Source organism: Cucumis sativus, chromosome 1 (assembly GCF_000004075.3).
Source record: "Cucumis sativus cultivar 9930 chromosome 1, Cucumber_9930_V3, whole genome shotgun sequence".
Classification (NCBI taxonomy): domain Eukaryota; kingdom Viridiplantae; phylum Streptophyta; class Magnoliopsida; order Cucurbitales; family Cucurbitaceae; genus Cucumis; species Cucumis sativus.
In genome coordinates this window covers 30,161,111-30,185,490 of record NC_026655.2, presented here as the reverse complement: position 1 = coordinate 30,185,490, position 24,380 = coordinate 30,161,111, and the positions used below count along the sequence as shown (strand labels likewise).

General features: G+C 30.5%; 1 protein-coding gene across 2 annotated transcripts; it reads right to left on the bottom strand.

The window, feature by feature from the left end:
- Positions 1-9,280: 9,280 nt before the first annotated feature.
- On the bottom strand, positions 9,281-13,089 carry LOC101219568. 2 transcript variants are annotated; one of them, XM_004142507.3, is made up of 3 exons: positions 12,537-13,089; positions 11,111-11,452; positions 9,281-10,293 (listed from the first exon to the last, which is right to left on the bottom strand). In XM_004142507.3, the coding sequence occupies exons 2-3, from the start codon at positions 11,437-11,439 to the stop codon at positions 9,639-9,641; spliced, it is 984 nt and encodes a 327-aa protein (XP_004142555.1). In that variant the 5' UTR covers positions 11,440-11,452; positions 12,537-13,089; the 3' UTR covers positions 9,281-9,638. The 2 variants fall into 2 exon arrangements, with proteins under 2 accessions (XP_004142555.1, XP_011660237.1); XM_011661935.2 differs by having other exon boundaries at positions 12,595-13,089.
- Positions 13,090-24,380: the final 11,291 nt, after the last annotated feature.

Sequence of the window (24,380 nt, the reverse complement as noted above, 5' to 3'; positions counted from 1 at the left end):
AGAAATACTTGCATTAACATAAAAAAGAAAAGTAAAACAAAAACAAAAGACTTCCACTGCTAAGGGACTTTATTAGCTTCCAAAAGTCAATAAAACTCATTATTGTAAATCCTAAATTCTAAATGTTGTTATCTATTTTGTCACGGTTCAATCGTAAAAAATAGTAAATTTGATAAAATAATTATAACATATAAAAAAATTAAAATTCTATCAATAATACACGTTGATATGCTTCTATTTGTGATATTGATAGACAGTGATAAAATATACTGACATGAATCTTATTATCATAGAATGTTTTTGCTATTTTTGTAAGAACCTCTTTCTATAAATGTTTTGAAAGAATCTTGAGAGGAAGGGATAATGTTATTTGTTAGGCGTGGTTTGTTTCCCGTTATTTTTTCATAAGATTGAAGACACGTTTAGAACATGTTCAATAAAGAATCTAAAAATAAAAAATTGATGAAATGAAAACAAAGTTGAATTTTATGTTTTCAGATTTATTCAGAAATTGAATTTTAATTTAAATAATTGCAAACTAGTCGTAGTTACTCACTAAATATTAGTTGACAATAAACTAATAATAATTTGTTTGTGAACGTGATTTTATATTTAATGGGTCTTTTCAAAATTATAACAAATAGGCAAAATTTATACACGATATAAAACGGTTTTGAAAACGAAAAAAAACTCACATTTCACAATAAAAAATATAAAAAATGCTCCGTGTTTAATTGACATTCAGCAAACGTAATATATTTGCGAATCGATCATTTAGATTTGACTATTCTTTCTTATACAATCGTTTAGATTTGATCGTTTTAAATTTGGATAAACAAATCTAAACGATTCTTTTCAAAAAAAAATTGGTATGCGATCGTTTAGATTTGCACATGATCATTTAGACTTGATCGTCTAAATTAGAGTAGTCAAATTTCAACGATTTTTTTTCAAGATTTTTTGGTATACGATCGTTTAGATTTCGTACACAATCGTTTAAATTTGGCTATTTTGTATACAATTGTTTACATTTGGCAATCCAATATCTCAACGATTTTGTTTATTTTATATTTGGCACACAATCTTAAAAAAGCAACTATCAATTTGAAAAAATAGCACGATTTTGAACTAAATAACAGTTTGAAAAAAATATAAAAAATACTAAAGAAAGAAAAAGACGATGGAAAGAAAAAAAATTACAGAAGAAGAGAAAAAGACCATGGGAGGGGGAAAAGAAAGATTGTAGAAGAATGAATATGAAAAGAAGGAAAAATGGAAATATTTAAAAAAGAATTGCAAAACAAGAAAAAAAGACGATGAAAAGAAAAAATATCGCAAAAAAGAAAAACAAAAAAGATTGCATAAGAGAAGAAAGATGATAATAAGAAATGGCAAACTTAAATTTTTTTTGAAAGAAATGGTAAATTACATGGACTTTTTCAATTTGTGACACGAGTCAAAAATATTTTGCAAGCTTGTTTTATTTATAAATGTTAACCTAAAAAATTATATGAATTATTATTTGTAATGTCATATAATGTATAGAATAAATGGTAAATTTGTCCCTATAGTTCGAAAGAGAGTTTATAATTATTATTTACCTCATGGTTTGATAAAAACTTCATACGTAGTTCCAATGGTAGAGACAGTTTAAGAGGATTTAACAATCTATAGAGACTGTATATATCGAACCATACGAACTTATTAAATTTTAAACTTTAAAATCACGTAGACTCACTTTATTATTTACGATAATTTTAACTCTTATAGCAAGTTCTATCACTAATAGTAATTGATATGGTATAGTGACATAAGACTATCATGGATAAAATCCATAATTTTTCTATAACTTATAAATATTTTAATTCATTTTGTTATTTTTAAAAATACTCATTAATTATATCTATTTAATTACGTTTAGTCAAATAAGTATTCTTTTTTTTTTTTTTCTTACTAACTAAATGATGGTAAATTAATTTAGATTAAATTTAGAAAAATTTTCAAAAACACCAAATTTTACAAAATATTTATATAGCAAATTCTATCATTAATATTTTAATTTAATTACTATAGCTTCTAAATATTAAAATTTATTTTGCTATTTGAAAAAATGTAATTAAATTAGAGTAATTATTTTAGTAAACATACATATTTAAATTTGAGACATTAATTATCATCCACATATATATTTGAAAATTCAACTTGCACATTTCCTTTTATATATTAATTTAACGATGAATTTGATAGATGAGGGTAGGAAAGGGGTTTTAGTCAAAGGCCACCATTAATTTTGTCTTCTTTTCTTTTTTTCTTACCAAACTTGTAATTGTATTCTTCATTTTCTCAGCCAACTAAGATGACTTTTCTTTATAACTCCCAAAATATCAGTCTTCTTTTATTAAAATTAAAATTAAAATTACGAGTTCATCTTAAAATTTATGATTGATAGAGTATGAAATTTTACTTTTATTGTGTAGATATTTTAGTTCACTTTGATATTTTTGACAATACCTCAGTTTTGAAATTATATCATCATTTTAAACCCTCAACTAATATATAAGTTTAACCTTAAACTTTGGAATGTATAAAATAACTCTAAACAAATAATTGTATCAATTTAAATTAATTTACTTTTATAAGGATGAATTTAAACCGTGAGAAATTTACAAATTTTGTAAGTGAATTACTTTACTTGTTTTCAATTAAACTTGCAAATTGTTGTTGTAAGTGAATCACTTTAATTTGATCCTTTATTATGATTATATTTTTAAATGGTCAATTATGCATGTGTAAACATCTATTAATGTCAATTTAACAAAATGCATAAACATCTATCCATGTCAATTTAACAAAATTTACAATTGTAATTGAAATAGCAAGTTTTCAAAGAAAATTTAATTAAGAGTTTAAATGGATTGTTTTATTTAAGTTCAGAGATTTATTCTATAAAATTGCAAACCTAACATATATTTATCTCAAATTTAAAAAGAAAATAGATAATTTAAATTTATATATTTACTAAAGTTGAAAGTTTAAATCTGTTTAAATTTGATAGAACCTAAAATTTAGAATATAAATTTCTATTTGTTCTAAGAATAACTTATAGTCTTTAATTTCTCCCCATCACTCTCTTTTACTTTTCAACATTGATTTTCATCTCTTCTTGGAGTCCATTGACTTAACTTGTCTCTATGAACAACTGTGTTTTAATGTTTATTTCACATTTTGATCGATATATGTGTATTTTAATTTGTTTCTTAAAGAAAATGATAAAAGATCTTAATATATTACGCTCAAAGGGGAGGCACTACAACATAATTATCCTTGCCCTTACCTAAAAGACATGTCATAAGAAATGGTTAATATTAAAAATACTCAATAAATTGATCCACTAAGTGCACTTTTTAACTCTTCTAATTTGTTTGCTACACTTCATGATCTTCTAAATACTAAACTGCTACAAATTAACCCAAAAATCTGCCATGCTTGATGTTTTTCTCCAATCTTCATCTTCCCGATCGTATATCACTCAATGGCAGCCAAGGTTCTTCTTCTTCAAGCAATTCTCTCTAATTCTTTTGTAGAAAATTTGATGAAAAACTTGGTAAAAATGGGATCACTGATCAAAATAAACAATTTGCTTTCCTTTTCCTTTGGATGACCGACAACCTCTCTTTCGTTCACCTTATTATCTTATGTAAACCCTAAATCTAACCTTACTTGAGAATTTCTATGTTCTAAGAGAGAGCTAAGTTTAATGAAAGTTGAAAGGAAGTTGTTGTTTTGTTGTGATTAGGTTGCTAGTGGGAAAGAAGAGTTTAAGTGAATTCTAAGTGTTGAGACTTAAAAGGTTGATGGCCAAGCGAAGAGAAGAAGGGTCGGTGATTAGATGTTTTGTCATGTCGTAGATGTTTTGGATATATCTAGGGGACAAAAGGTATCATGTGAACCTCTAAAGAGTACGTTTTAGGCATTTTGGAAGGCAAGGAAAGCAAGACTTGCCGTTTTGCAAGAAGTTGAGGTGCAACATGAGTTCAAAGCCACCATCTGTCAAACTAGGTGTCATGGCAAGCCATGAACATGCAAAAGTTGAGTTATGCAGCCAAGGCAAGACAGGTTAGTTAGGCAGCAAGAGTGTCAGACACACAACAAGGCCTGTGTTAGGATTTATGAGGTGAGTTGATGTTCAAGGCGTTTTGGATGACCTTTAGACTTTCAAAGGGAGTAAGTTGAGTGGAGAATAAGTGTCCATAACATGGAAGGCTTCAAATTTTGGCAAGTAGGAGGTAACAAAGTTGGCCATGTAGCGAACTCTATAAATAGGTCATTTTCAAATGAAGGTTGCCTCATTTCCCTTGTGGGTTTTCTATGATTTTGGTCTCAAAAGTTCACTAAAAGGTGTTGTTTGTGAGGTGAGGCTGTCAAACAAGGGGGACGTGAGGAAGATTTTCATCAACGTGAAGGAAGAGGAAAAGATCATTTTCGAAGGGTCTAAATAGTGTGGATTAAATTTCTTAAAGGCTACAAAATGCATCACTTCAAATTTGAAGTTGAAATTTGAAGGTAAGCTAGTTAAGACAATTTTAAGAAAATTTATAGGAGTAACATTTTCACTTCAAATTTGAAGGTAAGCTAGTTAAGACAGTTTTCAGAAAATTTAAAGGAGTAACATTTTCATTTTGATGGTAAAGAGGTTTTTTTGGCCTTATTAGCACGCATGTGGCATGGCCAATGCACATTCAGGTCGAGTGGGTCGCACCCTAGGCCATTTGCACGTAGGACGTTTGGATGCTCACGTAGAAAGGGGCGTAGCACTTGCCACGTGTTCACGAGGAGCGCGACATGGCAAGGCAAGCACACGGCCAGATACATTAAATGTCTATGTGCGCACGTGTGTTGTCTGCCTCCTATGCCAAGTGTCTAGCTGTGTCATGATATCATTTTTGGTTTTTTTTTTTGGTTTTTTTTTTTAGGCTTTTTAGCTAAGTTTGGGTGGTTTCTGACTTTAGAGGATTAAATTGGACTTGAATTTTCTATTTTCAGAACAAGAGAAGATTGAGCAAATTTATAAGTCGAGGAGTTAGCTATCATGTGGGAGTGACAAAAATGAGTTTATCAAACTGATTTTCTAAATTTGTTATACTAAGTTGATGTTTAAAATGATTTCCCTATCTAAGGTTCCATGTTATTAATCGATAGCGATCAGACAAAAGAGCTCATTTCCAAACGTGCTCCTGAAGGTCTCATGGTCTAGGTTTTGGTATCTCACCAGGTAGCAGGTAGATATCCAAACTTGTGACAGCCCTCACATACTATTTTAATGGACTGAGACCACGAGAAATAATTATAGTCATTCAAATTTTCTCCTACAACTAACCCTATGAAAGTTTCCATAGAGCCAGACAAATAGTTTGCAATAATTAAAGTAGGAAAAGAGGTTACCGAATTCACTGAATACATCGGTTGACCGGAAGAAATGTTAGAATTCGATGTACTAAAATTCACTATACCAAAAATAAACTAACCGAAAGTTGATGTGCACATAGCTAAACGACGCTAGAGTTGGATGGATATGTAATAACTAAAGGTAATTATGAAAGTCAGCTTGAAGAACAACAGTGGTGTCAGTAGCGAGAAAAACTAATGACTCTAGAGGCAACTGTGGCAAAAGCAAGGTTAGCGCAGAACAAATGTTATATTGCACCAATTGATTTTTGTGATGATTGTTAGGTTTTTGTTGATGATTGCTAGGGTTACAATGAAAGTTACACAAGAAGAAAACTTTATAGGCTCTAGCAAGTCCTAATACAACAAAAGGAAATAAACTAGAGTAAAGTAAAATACTAAAATACTCTTGGGGCTATAAACAATCAACAAAGCACCTTATTTCGAACACAAACTACCACAATATTTTAAAAAAAAAAAATTGATGTATATCATTATAAAACACATCAACTCAATCACCAATAAGAGCTTAGCTCTTCTAGCATCTGTATGCACCTAAGGACAAGAGGTCCTCAATTCAAATTTTCAACCCCAATTTGTACTTAAAAAAATGCATATCAACTCAATCTAGTGCATCATTATCAAATTTACCAGCAGTAAATCAATAAAGTGTATCGTTATTAATATTATCAATCAGTATATTAGCCATATCAATAATAAATGATTGACAAATTTATCGATAGTTTATCAATTAAATACATCATTATCAAAGAATATCAAGTATATCATTAAGGTTTATCGAGTTTACAATAATATGAATGAGTCCATGATTTGCAAGTATATCAAATATAATAATTCAACCCATCATCATCTAGTATATCAATTAAGTGTATTGTAGTAGTATATCAAGCGTATTAGGTGTATCGAGTGTATATCAACATAAAGATGGCATTTGCGACATTTTTCGTATTTTATGGATGGATTGGACTTCGCTTTTTCCATTTTAATTTGCAAAGAAAAAAAAAACATGTGGATAATGGACCTAATTAATGTAATTTGCTTTGGCTTTTTTTTTTTTCAAATGCATCTTAAAAAAAGTTGAATTCTTACTTAAATTCTAAATATAAAAACTGTTTTTTTAGCTTCCAAAGCTTGACTTGAGTTTTGAAAGTGTTGATAATGAACCAAAAAATGTTTAGATGGAATAAATATTTATAGCCTTAATCTTCAATAATTAAAAACAAAAAAAAAATATCAAATGAACTCCAACAAATTTCTATACGTTGCAAAAACAAGACACAATCAGAACACAAAAAATCAAGAAAGTATAATATTAAAATAATAATAAGAAAATTGTAAAAAATAGCAAATTTAACAAAATATTTACAACATATATCAAAATTTTCAGATTCTATCAATAATAGACATTGATAGCCACTGATATGCTTCTATGAGTGGCGTTGATAAACAGTGATAAAAGTCTATTAGTGGTTATCATTGATAGAATCCAAAATTTTATAATAACTTGTAATAATTTTAATTTATTTTGCTATTTTTTAAAATATCCCACCGTATAATATATAATGTAGAAAGAAAGAAAGAAATAAGAAAATAATATGGGAATTAAGAAAATGAAAATCTCATTATTTTCCACTTTCTCCAAATTCTTTGAAAAATCCTCGGATATATGTGTTATTACAAATCCACTAAAGTCCTCTGTTTATAGAGAAAATAACTAGTGGTGAATTACTTGGCCACTGAGAGATGATGTCTTCAAGATACATGTCAAGGGTGTTGGATGATTAAGGAGAAGATATGTGGCAAAATAAGTTAAGAAAAATTTATACGTTATAAATGCATCTTGAGTTTAGGTTCTTGAGAGGAGAAGAACTGTGTCTCATCGCGTACTGCTCTACATAGCCTTCTTGCCCCCAACTCTCTTCTCATGAACTTTCTTGATCATTTGTTACATGACTCTCTACATCACGATCATTCTTCGAAATAAGTCTCTACTCTCAATCGTTCATTGCAATGTTTAAATGATCTTTCTTGGTCCTTATTGCGTAGTAGATAAGATATAAATCTCATTAAACTAATCTCGTACCTCCGACTTTTTAAGGTTCCCAACTTCATTAAGATTAAATGCATTCATTGAGTCTCCTCTTGGTCACTTGTCGAAAGATACACTTAACCCTAGGGTTGGCTCAAGCAATCACAAATTACTCTGGTACCTTGAATCTCTTCACGTGATCTTTGGTTGAACGCATGACTCCCTCCCACACATGCCGCCCATCCCTTCCCTCCCCCTTCATGACTTTTCCTCAACATAAGCTCCCCCACGAACAGACAATCGCCACCCCCTACTTTTTCTTGCAACGACAACAAATAATCGTCGCTCCTTTCATTTTTCTTGACACAGTCTCGACAGTTGCCACCCCGTTCCACCGCCCCCTCATTTTTCTTGCCAGCCTCGTCGTTTTCCTTTTCATCCTAAGTAAGTTTAACTTAGATCTAATTTTTGTTTACATGTTTTTAGATGTAAAAAAATGATAGATCTAGTTTAATTTTTACTTGTTTTTAAATGAAAATTATAGTAGATTATTTCAAGATTAGTTCGTATATGTTTTGAGATTGAAATTATAGTAGATTGTGTGGGGGTAATCTCTTCAATTTGTTGAATTTCTGGTTTATGAGATATACATAAAATTTTGTTTATAATGCATGATTGAAAATAGTTTTTGGGATGTAAAGTGTAGAAGGCATAAGTCAAGTAATGGAATGATTGAGGATGGAGTGTGGCATTATTGTTTGAAATGAATTGTTATTAGCTTAATTTTTTTAATTTTACAATTAAGTATGATTATTAGTTTTTTTTAGAATGAATTGTTCCTAATTTGTATAATTACAAAAACACTCGAGATATTGGGGATGTAGTTCAAAGTTAGTTAAAACTAACTTTGATCTTTTGTGTTTTTTCTATAGGTCTAAGGCTCTAACTAGTTGGAAAGAATATAATTGAAAATGGATAGAGATTGGATTCATCCTTCACATAAGTTTTCAATAACTTAAATTTAGCTATCCAAATTCAAATTTAAATGTATAGTTGTTTTTCTTTTTTTTTGAAAAAACCATTTAGATTTGGATAGCTAAATTCAAATTTAAATGTACAATTGTTTTTCTTTTTTTGAAAAAAATCATTTAAATTTGGATAATAGTTATGTACCAAATAATAGTCAAATCCAAACGATAGCTTACTAAATATATTACGCACTCTAAGTGCCAATTAATCACGAACATTTTAGATATTTTCAATTATGAGGTCTATGGACTTTTTCCATTTTTTAAATTGTTCTATACAATGAGTAAATATTTTGTTGTTTTGTTATATTTTCTAAAAGATCTCTATATATTACTTATAAAAGTATAATTAGATCGATAAATAAATATCACTTTTAAAAGTAACAACCTGAATTATTTTTATTCACCATGTTAATAAGGAATCAATAAATTTGTCAAAATATCATTCAAAATGAAGACAAGTTGATAAAATTTTGCTTCCAGCGATGCAAATTGATAATAAGGATAGTCTTTATTTTATTCCCTCATGTTGAGTAATGTATTGAGTGAGTAATTTGTCTATGGAATGGTTTTGAGTATGAAAAATAAGGAATTGAACATAGTTAGAGTTGTAGAATGCACACTTATAAACGCCCAAAGTATTATATCTATTCTTTCTTTAAATTCTCTTTATAAAGAAACAATATTAAACTTGGGTTTGGAGGTAACTGGAAGATGAATTTGTCATCAAGCTAGCTAATTGTTATAAAAAATAATATTAAAGAAGAAAAAAAAATATTTTTTGCCATAAAAAATTATCCAAAATCCAGACTATTGAATAGAAATTACACAACGAACATACAACAAAAGGAGCCTTACATACAACAAGAAAACTCTAAGCCTTGGGCTATCTTAGCACACTGTGAGAAGAGCCCAGGCTAAGCACTCTAACAAAGACATTTTCTTCTTTCTAGTGACAAACCTTTGGGGTTGACATTTTCAACTTCTTGAATGGTTTGGCCAAGTGCATTCTCAGACACCAAGACTAGAAATATAAATTGCTGATATCTTTCTATATTCATCTTTCACATTTTGGGAACTCAGTCCGAAATGATACAATGAGTGTGTTGGTAATACTAAGGCTTTGATCGTCTGAACTCAAACCAGATTTCGTAGTGATTAAAGAGCAAGCTATCGTGTGTGCGCTTTCCTAGATATTCAAGTCCTAAATTTGTGAGACGCTTCGTACATTCCTCCCCTCCTAACCGTGAACAGAACTTTATGTTATGGGACACAAAAATTCGCCCATCGTATGGCTTTAATTTGTTAGAAAGCCTCTCTAGTCCAACCCACACAAGCTTATCAGGTATGTGAAGGAACACAGCACTAGCATATATTAAATCATAAAGAACTTCAGAGCCAAATTTATTGAAGTTCATGTCCTCCCCTTTCACGATTAATGGTCGCTTGCTTAAGAGACCTTGAGATGGAAGCTCGTACCTGAAGGCAGCCATCATAGAGAGTTCATCCCTCTCGAGACAATGGTAATGTCCACGCTTAAGGTATCGAATGAAATGCAAGCCAACTCGTAGAGTGCCACATCCAATCTCCAAAACATGTGCATTTGGTGTTATATGAGAGAACTCGGCTAGGAATTCAAACACATCTCGCCCGCCTGCCCACGGTTCACCATAGTTACTGTGGTGCTCTTCAACCAGAAGCTCACCAGGGCATGGAAGTGCTGTACGGTTCTGATCCTCTGGTCCCTCATAATGTGATATACCCTTGAATCTATCATGAATTTTACTATGTCAATAATGGATGAAGTATTCATATAACGCACAATATACATGATTCACGAGAAGCAGAAAGAGCAACAAGTTTAAATGAACAAAGAAACAGCAGCAACACAGATACCAAAGTTACAATAGATCAATGAATAAGTAATTTGGCCGACATAAATCATAAGGATTCATTCAAGGAGTATTATTGGATGACATTCTAGGCAGAACATTCAAGGAAATTTTAATTTATACCATAGAAATTATTTTAAATTTCCATTCATATTCCATAATGATATAAACAATGAACATGTAAAAACAAAGAAATCCAAGTTACAATAGACCATCGTTACACTAGATCAATAAATAAGTAATTCGACCAATGAAATCCACAAACATCAATCAACAAGCTTTGACGGAGTTCTATACAGTGCATACAAGCAAGTTTTATACGTTATCATGAAAACTACACCTTTTTCATGAATATACAAAATGATGTGATGCCCAATTCTACCTCTTTTCCATTCAATTTCCGAGAAGACAGTGCAGAGCTTCCAATGCTGTTATAAACCATGCAAAAGAACCTAAGTAAATAACTATCACTAGCAATCTTAGGATGGCCTAAGAAAAATTCTTATCTATACTTCAGGTTCAATTCTAGAGAGTCAACACAAATGACTTGTATACAACCACAAATTTGAGATTAACAATCAAAAGTGGACGGTGCAAGACAACTAGGTAAAGCATAAAAGTTTAATTTTCAATTTGTTAAATTAGGTTTGTCTCAGACGAGAGGAAAAGCTATTAGTTATAATACAAATACTCACTGTCTGAGATCTTCAAGCTGTTGAGCCCTAGTGCGAGGGTTGATGCCTTTCCGAAGCACATTTTCATGCATCTGCAGCCCATTAGCTTTGATTTGATCCTTCAACCAGTCAACATCGTCCTTGTTCGTTAGAACCCCATCGCCAATGTGGGCTCCATTGCTGGCAGCAGTGCCGGAGACAACAATACGGGGAGTAACAGGGCATGAACAAGAGGAGAGATTGGAGATAAAGAAGAAGCAAAAGAGAATCACAGCAAAGCCGGTGAGTAAGAGCACTGGAAAGGTGATAACAATCCCTTTTGGAGACGTTGATGAGGACCACAACGCCATTAACAGAGTACAACTGACAAAAAATGCAAGTTTCAGGCCAAGTGTATCTGCCTACAATGGGCTTCTTGTAAGGTGAGAATCTTAATTTCAAATAATAATAAAATAACAACAATAATAAGCTTAAATTAACAATTTAATCCCAGAAGTTTAAAGCTTGTGTTTATTTGATCATGAACTTTACAATTGTCTAGTAAGTACATGAACTTTATAACTTAAAATAATAGATTCTTCAACTTTCAATTTTGTATCCAATAGGTCCTTAAATTTTAAATTTTGTGCTATATAGGTCATTGAACTATTTAACATTTTAAAAAATTCATGAACTCCATAGATAAAATTAAAAGCTCTGCATCACATTCGACATGCAATTCAATTCTATATCTAGAACATACTTTTTCTTTTAAATTGAACGTTAGACTTATTAATCAAGGAATTAAAATTTCAAGGACAACCTATAAACATATAAAAAGGTTCAAGAACCTATCAACGCTTTTACTAAGGAAATTTTCAAATTTCTTAAAGTCTTGATCTCATTCAATGGGATCTTGAAGTCTACTTACTCACTCCCTACGGTATATAAGATCTAACCTTATAATGACATATCAACCCTCAACCAGTTATACTCGAAGCCCTAATATTTTTCTTACTTTCCTTAACACAAAATCAGCCTAAACCATTTCTACCTAAGACCCTAATATCCTCCTTACTTCCTTTCATACAAACTCAGGGCCTTCTAACCCTTCTTTCTAGACCATGCTTGCCCAATGACCACATGAACGTATACTTTCACATACTTACTCATTATGCACCCTCAAACTACAAGCATGAAACATACAAAGCATTAAGAAAACATATTAAAGAAGCAAAAAAGTGTTAGCATTTCATTCTAAAAGCGCTCTTAAGCTAGTTCATCAGCTCCTGAAACAAGAAAAACTAGATTCTAAGGTTAAAACTCAGTTCTTACCCACGTCGACCTTAAACTTAATTTCAATCACCCTAACCTAAATGCATAAGAATTCGAATAAAGAGAAACACATTTCGAACACTTAATTGAAATGAACAATAATGTAGACGAACGGTTGCCCACTAATCCTTACTAGAAAGAAAAATAGCTTGGGTCTATGCCGGATTGTGTTCGAATAGGTTCAAACTCACAGATCCACAGGCTATGGGTGTTCAGATTCGAGGTCCTTCGGGTTGTGGGTCACAAATCCAATCACAAAAACAGGTTGGGTTTACGGATCTGGATTGCTGGAGTATTTGCTGAGCGTACACACCGCTGCTGAAGGAGCCTTTTCCAGTGGGCCGCGCGTCCGGGTGCTCGTCGTTGCGGCAGAAATCAACCGGCGCCTTCCACGCTTGTGGTACGCTGAAGCCCGTCGCAACGTGGGTGAGTGTGTTAAAGCGTGGGTCTACGTGGCTGTGAAGCTCATCATGGTGTTGAGCGTTGGAGGATGAGACGTGGGCGTTCAGAGATTAGGTTTGCAGAGAGGTTTGAGGCCGCAACGGGGCGGTAAGGTGGCCGGAGAAGAAAGTGTAGAGAGGTGGTTGTGGGTGAAACTGGAATGACTTGTGAGGCCACGGTTTCTTTTACCTTTCCCTTCTCTCTTTTTCTTTCCCTTTTCTATTTTCCTAGAAAGAAGGGTCTAAGCTTTAGTATATTTGTTTGTTTTTATTTTATATGGCCATTACATTTTCTAACCATTCATGTTTTCTTTTCTTTTCTTTTTCTACGTGGAGTCTCTATGTTTTGTTCTCTTTTTTTTTTCTTATTTCTAAAATGATTACTAAAATGATTACTAAAATTAAACTTAAATTTGTTGATGATAATTTTAGACTCAAAAGGGTAGAATTGACTAACATTAATTTGTCCTTGTTTACAAACCATGTTAATCAAATAAATTTTTAAACTCAAATTTATGTTAACTATATAAGTGCCAAGATTCGTCTCCAAACAAAATCTCATTAGTTTAGCTAATGATTGAAATGTAAAAAGCTCAACTAAAAGGGGACTAAACTCAATTAAAGGAATCTAACTTAGGAAAAATCAGAATCTACTCATCTTAGTTTAACACTAAGATATGCTTAATTTTATTATTGATTTGTTTACTTAAAAGCTAATACTTAAATGCCCTAATGCACTAATTAATCTCTTAATTACTCTATATGTGTCACACTTCCTCCCAGACCACCTACTTTTGATTCAAGAGATAGCTTGAGGTCAACCGATATCGTCTCTCTCTCGACAATATCAGCTGACTCTCACTTCTAAACCTCTAATTAAAACTGGGTGAAAGCATATAACTCGATTTTAGAGGGAGAAAATTCAAGCACTACCCATTTTATTTTACAAACTTTTATATGATAATATTCTTACAAAGACATGACTAGACTTTTAATACAAATCAATTATTCGTACTCACAACACCACCAATTGTGATTTAGTATACTACCTTGAACACAATCACTTTACAAACTTTCCTATCAGACTAGTTGGTGTGGCAGTAATAGGCTAAGTTAAGGGAAATGTGATCATTATCTGAAAAGTGAGAAAACATTTTAAAAGAAAGAGCTAAAAAGTCCTGTAAGTGACGATTTTGTAAAACATGCTATGAAAAGGTTATGCTCAAAGTTTAGCTTTTTAACATATGCAAACCATCGTATATGTAGCTTCTAAATAATTACAACTTTGTAAATCAACCTTCTCAATAAATAACTTTCTACTTCATAAAAAATAATTATATGTTTATTCTATACCCTTGCAACTCAATCATGTTAGCTTGATAGCTCAATAATATCGTGCCTGATAAACTAGGTCAAGATATTATCATGCCTGAACTCAGTTAAGATAGCACAGTAAAATTGATAATATCCTGCTTGAAATCGGTCAAGACGGTAGAGTAAGATCAATATTATTTTGCCTAAAATCGGTGGTAGTTGGCTAAGTAGTCAGCAAAGTTGTATATCCTTGATACTCTGTGTATATTGACCATAGATAAGTATATATAACAAACATGGTTTTTGTGAGGCCTTGATCATGTACTGCCAACGTGATAAAAACCTTGCGATAAGGATACTAATGTTGAGATTTTGTGTCCTAAAATTCGTAGCTTGTAAATATAATTCATTTACTGTTATTAATTAATAAAATGTTATTATTATTATTTCAATAAGTGTTATTAATTATATTATTAGTTTTGTTTTAATAACTCAAATCCAATAAACTAACATCTTAAGCTGTTTGATGAGTCTTGAAGAGTATGTAGAGACATACAGGGATCAATGTTCGAGATCGGCTTAAAGGGTCTATAGAATAGAGATAAGGTTGGGTAGCATATTCTGGTAACACTATGGATATGACTCACTTTGTATTTACTACAAACACAATAATCCAACGCATTCGTGTAGGTAACATGCGAGTGAGGGTATCCTATGCAATGAGTTTGCTTAAGACCAAACCACAAAATAGTAACCAGTAGATGTAATTTCATTAACTAGTTGAATTTTCTATTTCATTAGAGTGAGTTAAGTAACTTAGTAATAATCATGAGTGTATTATGAACTCTTGTTCTGGAGAGATTGTCGTTTAATTTGTATGGGTGAGAGTGGTCAGATTGTCAACTCAATATGTTTATCATTTTAGGAACAAAACCGAGTGGGGAGCTAGGAACATAATCACACAAGATGAAATTCACTCATTCCTGACTTTAAGGTAAGTAGATGGGTGTTCCCTTAAATGGTATCTTTGGGACCTGAACAAAAGGACTTACCCTCTCTATAGCATGCGAGAGGTTTCTGCTTATTGGTTAGACCATAAATATGTTGTTCATTAGAGGAGCACTTGTATTTAAGGACTAAAAGTAATCAAGAGGTAAAACGATAATTTGACTCAACTGGTGTTATGAACACTTGTGAATGATTAACTTATTGTTATTAGTGTATATTTGTGGACACATAAATATATCTACAGTGAGAAGAGTTCAACTGTGTGACTTTAGTGGAGTGCACACAGTTAACGAATATTTATTAATATGGTTAATCAATTTAGTCAATTAATGTCATATCGTTGAAGCTTTTGATCTGTAAGTCCATTAGGTTTTCTTCCTATCTCGTAAAGGGTAATGAGATTTATTTATACTGGTTGTAATTTGAAATGTTCAAATTTACTTTGAAAATTCGAATCATGTATGGTGATACATTATAATATAAAGTTTATATTTTAATTAAACTTTACTATATAAATTTACTTTTCGATATGATTTAAAATTAATTTATGAGAAATAAAATGTTTGAATGAGTTCAAATATTAATTTAATATAATTTGGATTCATATTAAAATTATTGGTTACGAGAGAAATTTATATTTGAATATGATTCAAATTTGAACTAAATTAAATATCTGAATAATTAATTAATAGTTTAGTTTAATTTTATTTAATTAATTTTTATTTAATAATTAAATTAATTAAAGTTATAAAATATGCTAGGGATATTCATTTAATAGGATTTGAATGAAATATTAATTAAATATGATTAAATTAATTATTAATTAGTTAACTTGATATTTCTATTAATTTAATATTTTTAAATTAATAGAATTTCATGATTCTCTTATACTTCTCGAAGAAAAGTGAGATATAAATACGCAGAAGAAAACAATTTTTTAAATCTAAGATTTTGCCTCTCTGCAAATTCTCTCAGAGATTCTTTAAAGAACTTTTTTCCATTCCAATTGGTTCCCATAAATCAATCTCATCCCAAAGGATAGAAAGGTCTCCGACGAATGGTGTCCCCAATTCGGTGATTTGTAGATTCAGAGACGTCAACGAGAGTAAGTTACTCTATTATGCAATTCTTTAATCTATAATTTTTTGAAACATGCTTAACCATACTTTAAATTATAAGAAAATTTGTTTCTATAATTGTTTGCCAATGTACGACATTTTAAGTTTTCAATTAAGTTGAAAAGATCTCTATAATAAAAAATTTCACTGCCAAGAGCTTTAACCCCCTCAGCCGAGTTATCGTTCGGTTAAGGGTGTAGTGCTTCATGAGGAAGTGTACAGAAAGGGGGAAACATGTAACACAAAGAGAAATACATGTCTAATTTCCATCGTCAAGGTAAGTGACACGATAAGGATGAGTGGCGAAAAGAGACCTATATTGGACACCAACAATTAGGCGTTTAACAAATTAACGTGATAACAGTTTTCTTTAACCAAATTCATCAAGAAAAAAGCTTGGCTTCTTTCTCTCTACAAAAAGAAGAGAATTTCTCTCAAATATCTCTAAACATTTTTTCATCCCAATTGGTTCCCACAAACCAATCTCATCCTAGAAGATAGGAAGGTCTCCGACGGGTGGTGTCCCCAATTCGGTGATTTGTAGATTCAGAGACGTCATCGAAAGTAAATTCTCTGTATCTTTTAATTTAAAAGCATGCATAGTTTTTATTTAGAATTTTGATTCTAAAATTTTGCCAATTTACTGGTATTTTAAGATTTTCAAATTAATTTGAGTAACGGTTCTTTAAATTCTTTTGCTGCCATAGAGCTTTTATCCCTTCAATACGAATGAGTGGCGAAAAAAGGCTTATAATGGATACCAAGAGTTAGGTGTTTAGCAAAGTAACATGAGAAGAAGTACCTACGCCCTAGGAAGGAGGTGAGAAAGTGGTCTTGTCAGGATGATTGTCAAGATGACTTGACCACTTGCTAGTGGAAGTAAATGTTTGCGGCTTCCCAAGGAGATAAAGAGGATTAGGTTATTTAAGAAAGTTTGGCTTTCTAAGAAGATGATCTGTGCATCTCAATGTGAAGTCAAATCGCCACTAATGTTCAGACCATCTGTCAGGTGTAGGATTGGTTGCATGACATAGAAAAATGATGACAAGACATGTGTAAAGCATGGAAATGACCTTTGGACGAGAAGACCACTATAAATAGAGGTACAAATCAAAGGAAAAAAAGTAATCAAGTTGGGGGAGGAAAAGAGAAGGTCTAGAGTGTGGAACGACAAAATGAGAAAGTTGCTAGGAAGAAGAAGTGTCAAGGAACAAAAATGAAATGTATTGAAATTGAATTCGCATATGTTGTTAGATGTTGAAGCCATGCGAAATAAGGTTCTAAAGTTGTATAGCCAAGCTAAGGAAGGGAAATCGAGTTACTCTATAGTTTTATAACTATGACAGCAGTGTTGTCTTATCTCATGTTTAAAGAGTCGGTTGGTAAGATTGTCGCTCCTTAAGCATCCAATCGAAAGAGAACCAGAGGATCAAATTCTAGAGATCGAATCACATCGCATCAAATCAACAAAAATACAACATCAACTCAAGTTCAATTCCACGAATTAAATTTCTTCAGAAATCTCGTGCGAACAACATTAATTAAATTAATAATTTCTATCAATATTGATTGACGTCTATAATTGGATGTTCATTTGAGTGAAGAAATAAAGTAGCAGCTAACATGATTTTAGAAGTGTCATATGTGCATGGTATTTCATAAAATACCCACATTTGCGAACTATAATTATTTCAATATATGCGTTCTTATCATAAGTCTCTCTAGTGTAATTAATTTCGACGTGTTAATAACTTATCCAACCCTTAACAGAAGTACAACTTTCTAATATCTTGTGATTTAACAATTTGGTTGAAGATTTTAACAACTTTATTCGTTTTTTTTTTTTGGCAAAATAATCATATTATTAATTTTTATTGGCTAAATCTCAACCCTTGTTTTTATCTCAAAATAACATAGTTGAATCTCAACTCTTGTTTTTATTTCAAAATAACCTTAAGGAAAATTGCACAGAGTAGCATTTTAAAAATATAATATAGCAAATATAGCACATTGTTTTAAAATTTTGCAAATATATGACAAAATTTTCACTTATAAAATACTCTTCATCTTAAATTTGTTATTATTCCTAAACTGTCCTTCAAGAACCTATTTCTCTTCATCTTTTTAATGTCCTACTCATTGTTTATTTATTCTCTCACTTTTTAAGGCCCTAATTATTTATTTATTTTTATATGAAAAAAAATATTTGTTCTTTTTGTCTTAATTTTGATTTTAGAATATCAATAGTACAAAAATTGCAATATGAAATATAATATGGGTTGATCAGATTAATTTAACTTCATTTGTGATTTTTTTTTTTCGATGTGCATTTTGAGTTAAATCTAATTTCAAATGATTTTGTTTTATTTTTTTTACATTGATTTTGTTTTGGTTTTACTTTGTCTTAGTTTTGTATACCAGTGTTGTGATATACTTATATTATATGTAGTAATTGGTTGATATACTTACTACGTAATTTTTATTTTTTTCAAATTTTATGTTTATTATAATATTATTAAGTATATGAATGATTTAACTCAGTTTATCATTATCAAGTATATCAACGATATATTGTTAAAGCATATCAGTAAATTGAATCAGTATCAAGTATATGAATCAATTTTACAAGTGTATATCAATAGTACATCAAGTGTATAAGTAGGAGTTCAAGCATATCAAGTGTATTTAATCAATCAAATATATAATTGAAGAATACTAAGTGTATTTGCACAATGGATCAAGTGTATGAAACATATCATGTACGATACCTATCAAATTTGTTGGGTGTACAAATGACGCATGACAAGTTTATTAGTGGTGTATCAAGTTTATCAAACTTATAAGTGAAGCCTTTAAGTGTATCAAACTAATCAAGTGTATCAAGGCCTAAGGGGTATCAAGTGTATCAAGAAGAATCAAGTGTAACAAGGGATATTATGTGTATCAAGATGTTTCAAGTGTAACGAGGAGTATTATGTGTATCAAGATGTTTCAAGTGTGTATCAAAAGGTATCGAGTGTATCAAAAAGTATCAAGTGCATTAAGTGTATCTATCAAATGTATCAGGTGTATCAAGAAGTATCAAGGGATATTAGGTGTATTGAACGTGTATAAGGTGTATCAAATGTATATTAGTAACAAGTGCATTTGTGACATTTTACCTCTTGATGTGTGGGTTGGACTTTGATTTTGTCATTTTTGCTATGTGTGCTATGGACTTAATTATTATAACTTGTTTTGCCATTTTTGCAAGTGCCCCTAACCTTAATTGGTTTAATATGAACCCTTAATAATTTGGAAGTTAAAATTAGTTATCGTATTAGATCTTAATTTATTTTTGAAATTTGAATTTTTAATTCATAGTCAATCTCTTCATTGGTTTGTTTTTCCTCATTCTCTTTTGTATCATCTTCAGTCTCTTGTTCCTCATTATTATGATTTTGCATTTGAAACAATTACCTTGTTTTAAAAGGAAATATCTCTTGTTCACTACTTATAGTTTCGTTTGTTTCATATTTTTATCATTTTTCTAGTTACCCATGTAACTCTCAATCGATCATTGAGTATTGCATTCGTCATGGTCTTCTTGTCTTTTGTCCATTATACAAAATAAAATCGTTTCATAAAATATAATTATAAAATAAAATAGTTTTAAAAGGAATTACTATTCTATTTTTTTCCAACAAAATAGGCTAAAGATATTGTGTTTTTAGATAAAATCTCTCGGAATTCCATCTACAATTTATTAATTAAATAATATAAATGATTTTGAAAAAATTGGGTAAAATTTCCCCTAAGAGACAAAGAAGATGCAACTTTTGTACCTTTGTTCTTCCAAGTGAAGGTTTTCGTTATTCAAACCCTAGTGCTTGAGATTGCAAGTTGTAGACTTGAAAATCAAATATGAATGTAAAATGAAGATAGTGTTTGCGTGCTTCAAATCTGATCGTATTTTGTTTCTATTCTTCTTCTTCAAAATGCATGACGAAATTGAATATAAGATTGATACTTCAAATGTAAATGCAGGATGAAGTTAGAAAAAGGAGGATGAAGATTAAGATTTAACGTTTTAAAGTGAAATTTTAGGGTTTGCTCAATCGAAGAAAATAGAATGTAAGGCGAATGTGTATTTGGAAGAAGGAGGGAGGAAGATGGAGAATCGAAAAATGAAAGTGGAGAAGAATGGTTTGGTGAAATTTGATTAGACATGTGTTTATGTGTAATTGTGTTTCTAAAGTTATTAAAGAGTAATTATGGTTTTCTTTACCGTTAGGAAGTAATTGCCATTTTATGTACATAGGGGTATTTTGGTTTTTGCAAATTTTTATTTGTTGTATTTTGTATTCGTTTCGCCATTTTTTCAAATGGCAACTTATAGATTATATATTTTATCTTTCATTCATTTGTCTCTAACTTTATCAAAATTTAAAATAGGATTCTTGAACCACTTTTTAATGATCCGTAATTGAAAAAATTGAATGTAAATTAAAATATTTTTTCATAACAAAATTACATTCATTTAAAACACAAAAGAAAACCAATACGTTCCACAATCCAGATGTGGTCGATTTCAAGCTGGTTGTCGTTGTCGACTCTGAACTCTATGTTATTTTGGCTCCTTTTGGTTCTTTGGTTCTTGTTGGTACTCTTGTCGATCTGATACTTTTGCAAGTGCTACATAGTACAGATATTCGTTATGTTCTCCATGGCCACGTATGTGTCTATCCATGTAAGAAGTTGATGGACCGACATCCATGTATTAAGACGATGGACCAACTCCTGAATCATAATATCATGTACCGACCTCAGAATCACAATATCCTATTCCAAATGTTGGCATCATCATCATTGGACTACCATACCCAGTTTGGCTCTATGGCTGTGTCATAGGAGGCACTTCTCCCACGTTATGGTAAACTTCGTCGACTCAACTTCTTCCACTCGAACAAGTCTCCTATGAACTGGTGAATGTATAATAGGTAGATCGTACATATTATGTATCTCCCTCGAGTACCTCCATGTACATATTATGTTTCTTCTCCATGTACCTCTTTACTATTACAATAGGTACATCACACTTTTTCCTTAAATTAATGATGATTCTTCCCTTTTTTTTATAGGAAAATTGCAATTAATAACCATTTCAGCAATAATAATTAAGGATATATCAAAAAAATTTTAAAAATTGCAAATATAGCAAAACTGTCACTGATAGACTTATATCGCTGATACATTTCATATAGTCTATCAGTGATAGACCAATATTTGCAACATGGTCTATCGTTGATAGACTCATATCATTAATAGAATTTGACAAATTTTTCTATATTTGCAAATTTTTTAAAATGTTGCTGTATACTTAATTATTTTATTGCAACTATCCCATTTTCATATATATTAATCCAAACTACACAAAAGAATAAAAATAATATAATGAGAAATTTAGTATAAATTATTTAAAACATTAAAAAAATTAAGTACAATTTAGGTAGGTTTTTTATATCTCGATCTACAAAATTTAGGAGTAGTAGTATCATAATATAAATTCAATAAAATAAATACTAACCACTAAGCAAATTTAATTTTTCAATGGAAAAAAATTTGGAGTGACCTATTTGTAAATATTTTTCTTTTATCACTTTTTATATAAAAAATTATCAAAGAATTAAATGATCGAGAAAAAATGGTAATTGACGAGAATAAGACTAATAAAAATATTTGTATATCAGATCTAAAGTTTTGGTTTGAGGGGCTGAATTCGAGTTAGTGAGTCTAAATACAAGCAAAATAGAGGACGGGAAGGTTATTTAGAAAAAAACAATAATTAAAAAGATAGATAGAGTGGTGATGGGTTGTGTTTGAAGAAGCGAAAATATTATTTTAATATAATTATTACTTTATTATTATTTTTATACCTACCAGTAAAAAGAAGAGAAAATATTTATTATTTAGAATTATTTTTAAAAATAGCAAAATAAATTAAAATATTTACCAACCATACCAAGATTTTGGATTTTGTGTCACCAAATATTTGGTTGAATTTACTATTTTAAAATCTATTAAAAACTATAATTTTAAAAGTACCATAAATTTCTAAATATTTATTTGAGTGACGATATTAAAATAAAACCTGGGTTAAATTAAAAATGCGTATTCGGAAAACAATTAAAAAAAGAAAAAAGTAATATACACTGAAAACAAGGAAGAAAAAGAGCGAAAAGGAAATCATGTAACCGTAGAGAATATGAGGAGAGTCTCTCAGTGTATACTCTAAAGACTACAAAATGCCGAAAACAAAAAAGCAAATACCCAAATCAGCTTTGCCACGTGGATCACTCGCTGAAGCATCCATAAATGGAAACCCACAGTCCAGAAAGCTCAACTTGTTCATCGTTTCCTCCGATAAACCAAAAAAAACCTACAACTCCATTGTTATAAATTCATTATATATATGTATATCAAGAACAAACACCTCCTTGCATTAACAACAATATTTACTTTTTTTATTCTATTCATAATTCTCAAACGGTATGTTTTCAATTGTTTTAAATTTTGATTTGATTTTAGAATTGTTGGGTGCAGTTTCTGCTGATCTCCTGATCTCCTGATCTTTGTGTCCTTTCTTTCACTTGATTTTGATCTTGTTATTATTTTCATGCTTTTTTCTTATTCCCTTTCATTTCAGAGGAAGCAACAAATTTCTGGGGAGAAAAAGGATGGAAGGAAATTAAATTAAGGTTTCAAGCTGAAGAGACTGTGAAGGTAAACCCTCTTCCTGATTCATTTCATTATTCATAGTCTTTCAAAGAAAAACCCTAAAAATCGAAACCCTAGATTGATCACTGTTTTGTTTTGTTTTTTTCCTTTCAATTAGGTCATATTTTAATTGTTCTTTAACAAAACTTAAATGAGATCCCAATTTCATAAAAATAATAAGAACAGAAAAGGACCCTAGTTTGATTAATTTTTATCTTTTGACCTAAAATTTGAAGGATTTTTTTTTTTAATTTATTTGTTGGATGAATAGAAAAGGGCCATGCATGTTCATTGATTGTCTCTCCTAACACTAATATAATCTTCCTATTCTAAAAATTACTTTGGAATTTGAATCTATCCTGTTTCTTTTAAGTTCTGAATTTTTGTCATAGAAGAAATTACAAGAAACTATGTTCGTTTTTAAATACTTATACTTGAATTTCAAAAGTGTTTTTTCAAAAAATAAAAATAATAAATTGGATTTTGAATAAGCAGTTTGATATCAAAACCAATTTGTTATGATAAGATCATCTCATAAATTGTGTTTATGAATGTGCATGAGTGGATTCAAAGCCTAAACTAAATCTTAAAGAGAAAAAAAACAAATTATACACATAGCTCACAATTTTAATTGATGAAAGTCTAAGAACATTGAAATAAGTATATCAAAGATCTAAATAGATCAGTATAAATGCACAAAATATCTAAGATCTAAATCTTTAATCCATAATATTTCTTCTTTTAATCGAGAGATTCTCCTCAAAGATCATTACTTTTATATCACCATTTCCATTTGATTTCTATTTTTTTAATTTTAAAATTGTGTTTGTTCTGGTAGTTACATGGTTTTCTAAGAACTACTTAATTTAAGTTTTTAAAACCTAGTTTGATTTTTGAAAACATAAATAACAAAACAAAAAACACAAAAAATTCATAAGTAGAAGTAGTATTGTTCTTAGGTTTAATTTTTACAAGTAAAAAGCTAAATTGAATAGGCCTAGAATTTGGGGAAGAATAGAAAATCTTAGTGTAACCAAAGCCTTTTCTTCCAAACCAAAAGTGATATTAGCCGATGATAATTAATAACCTAAATATATAAGGTTTAGGTTTGGCTGCTGATTAAATAGTTAGAAGTTCGTATAATTTATATATTGATGAAACCACCCAATATATTCTTGTCACTTTAGTACGACCTATAGTGTGTGGCACACATTAGGAGTTTTTGATGCTTTCTAAACTCGCCCTTAAGTTATATTGAACGACTTTCTTTTTCAAATTTGGAGTTTGAAATTTTTTTCGGTAACAACGATTAGTCACCAACTTTTTTTTCGCTATTTTTGA

Coding starts and splice junctions, on each gene's coding strand:
- LOC101219568 (XM_004142507.3), bottom strand. CDS start 11,439: ATGGCGTTGTGGTCCTCATCAACGTCTCCAAAAGGGATTGTTATCACC. Junction 10,294..11,110: donor CAGCTTGAAGATCTCAGACA/GTGAGTATTTGT, acceptor AATTCATGATAG/ATTCAAGGGTATATCACATT.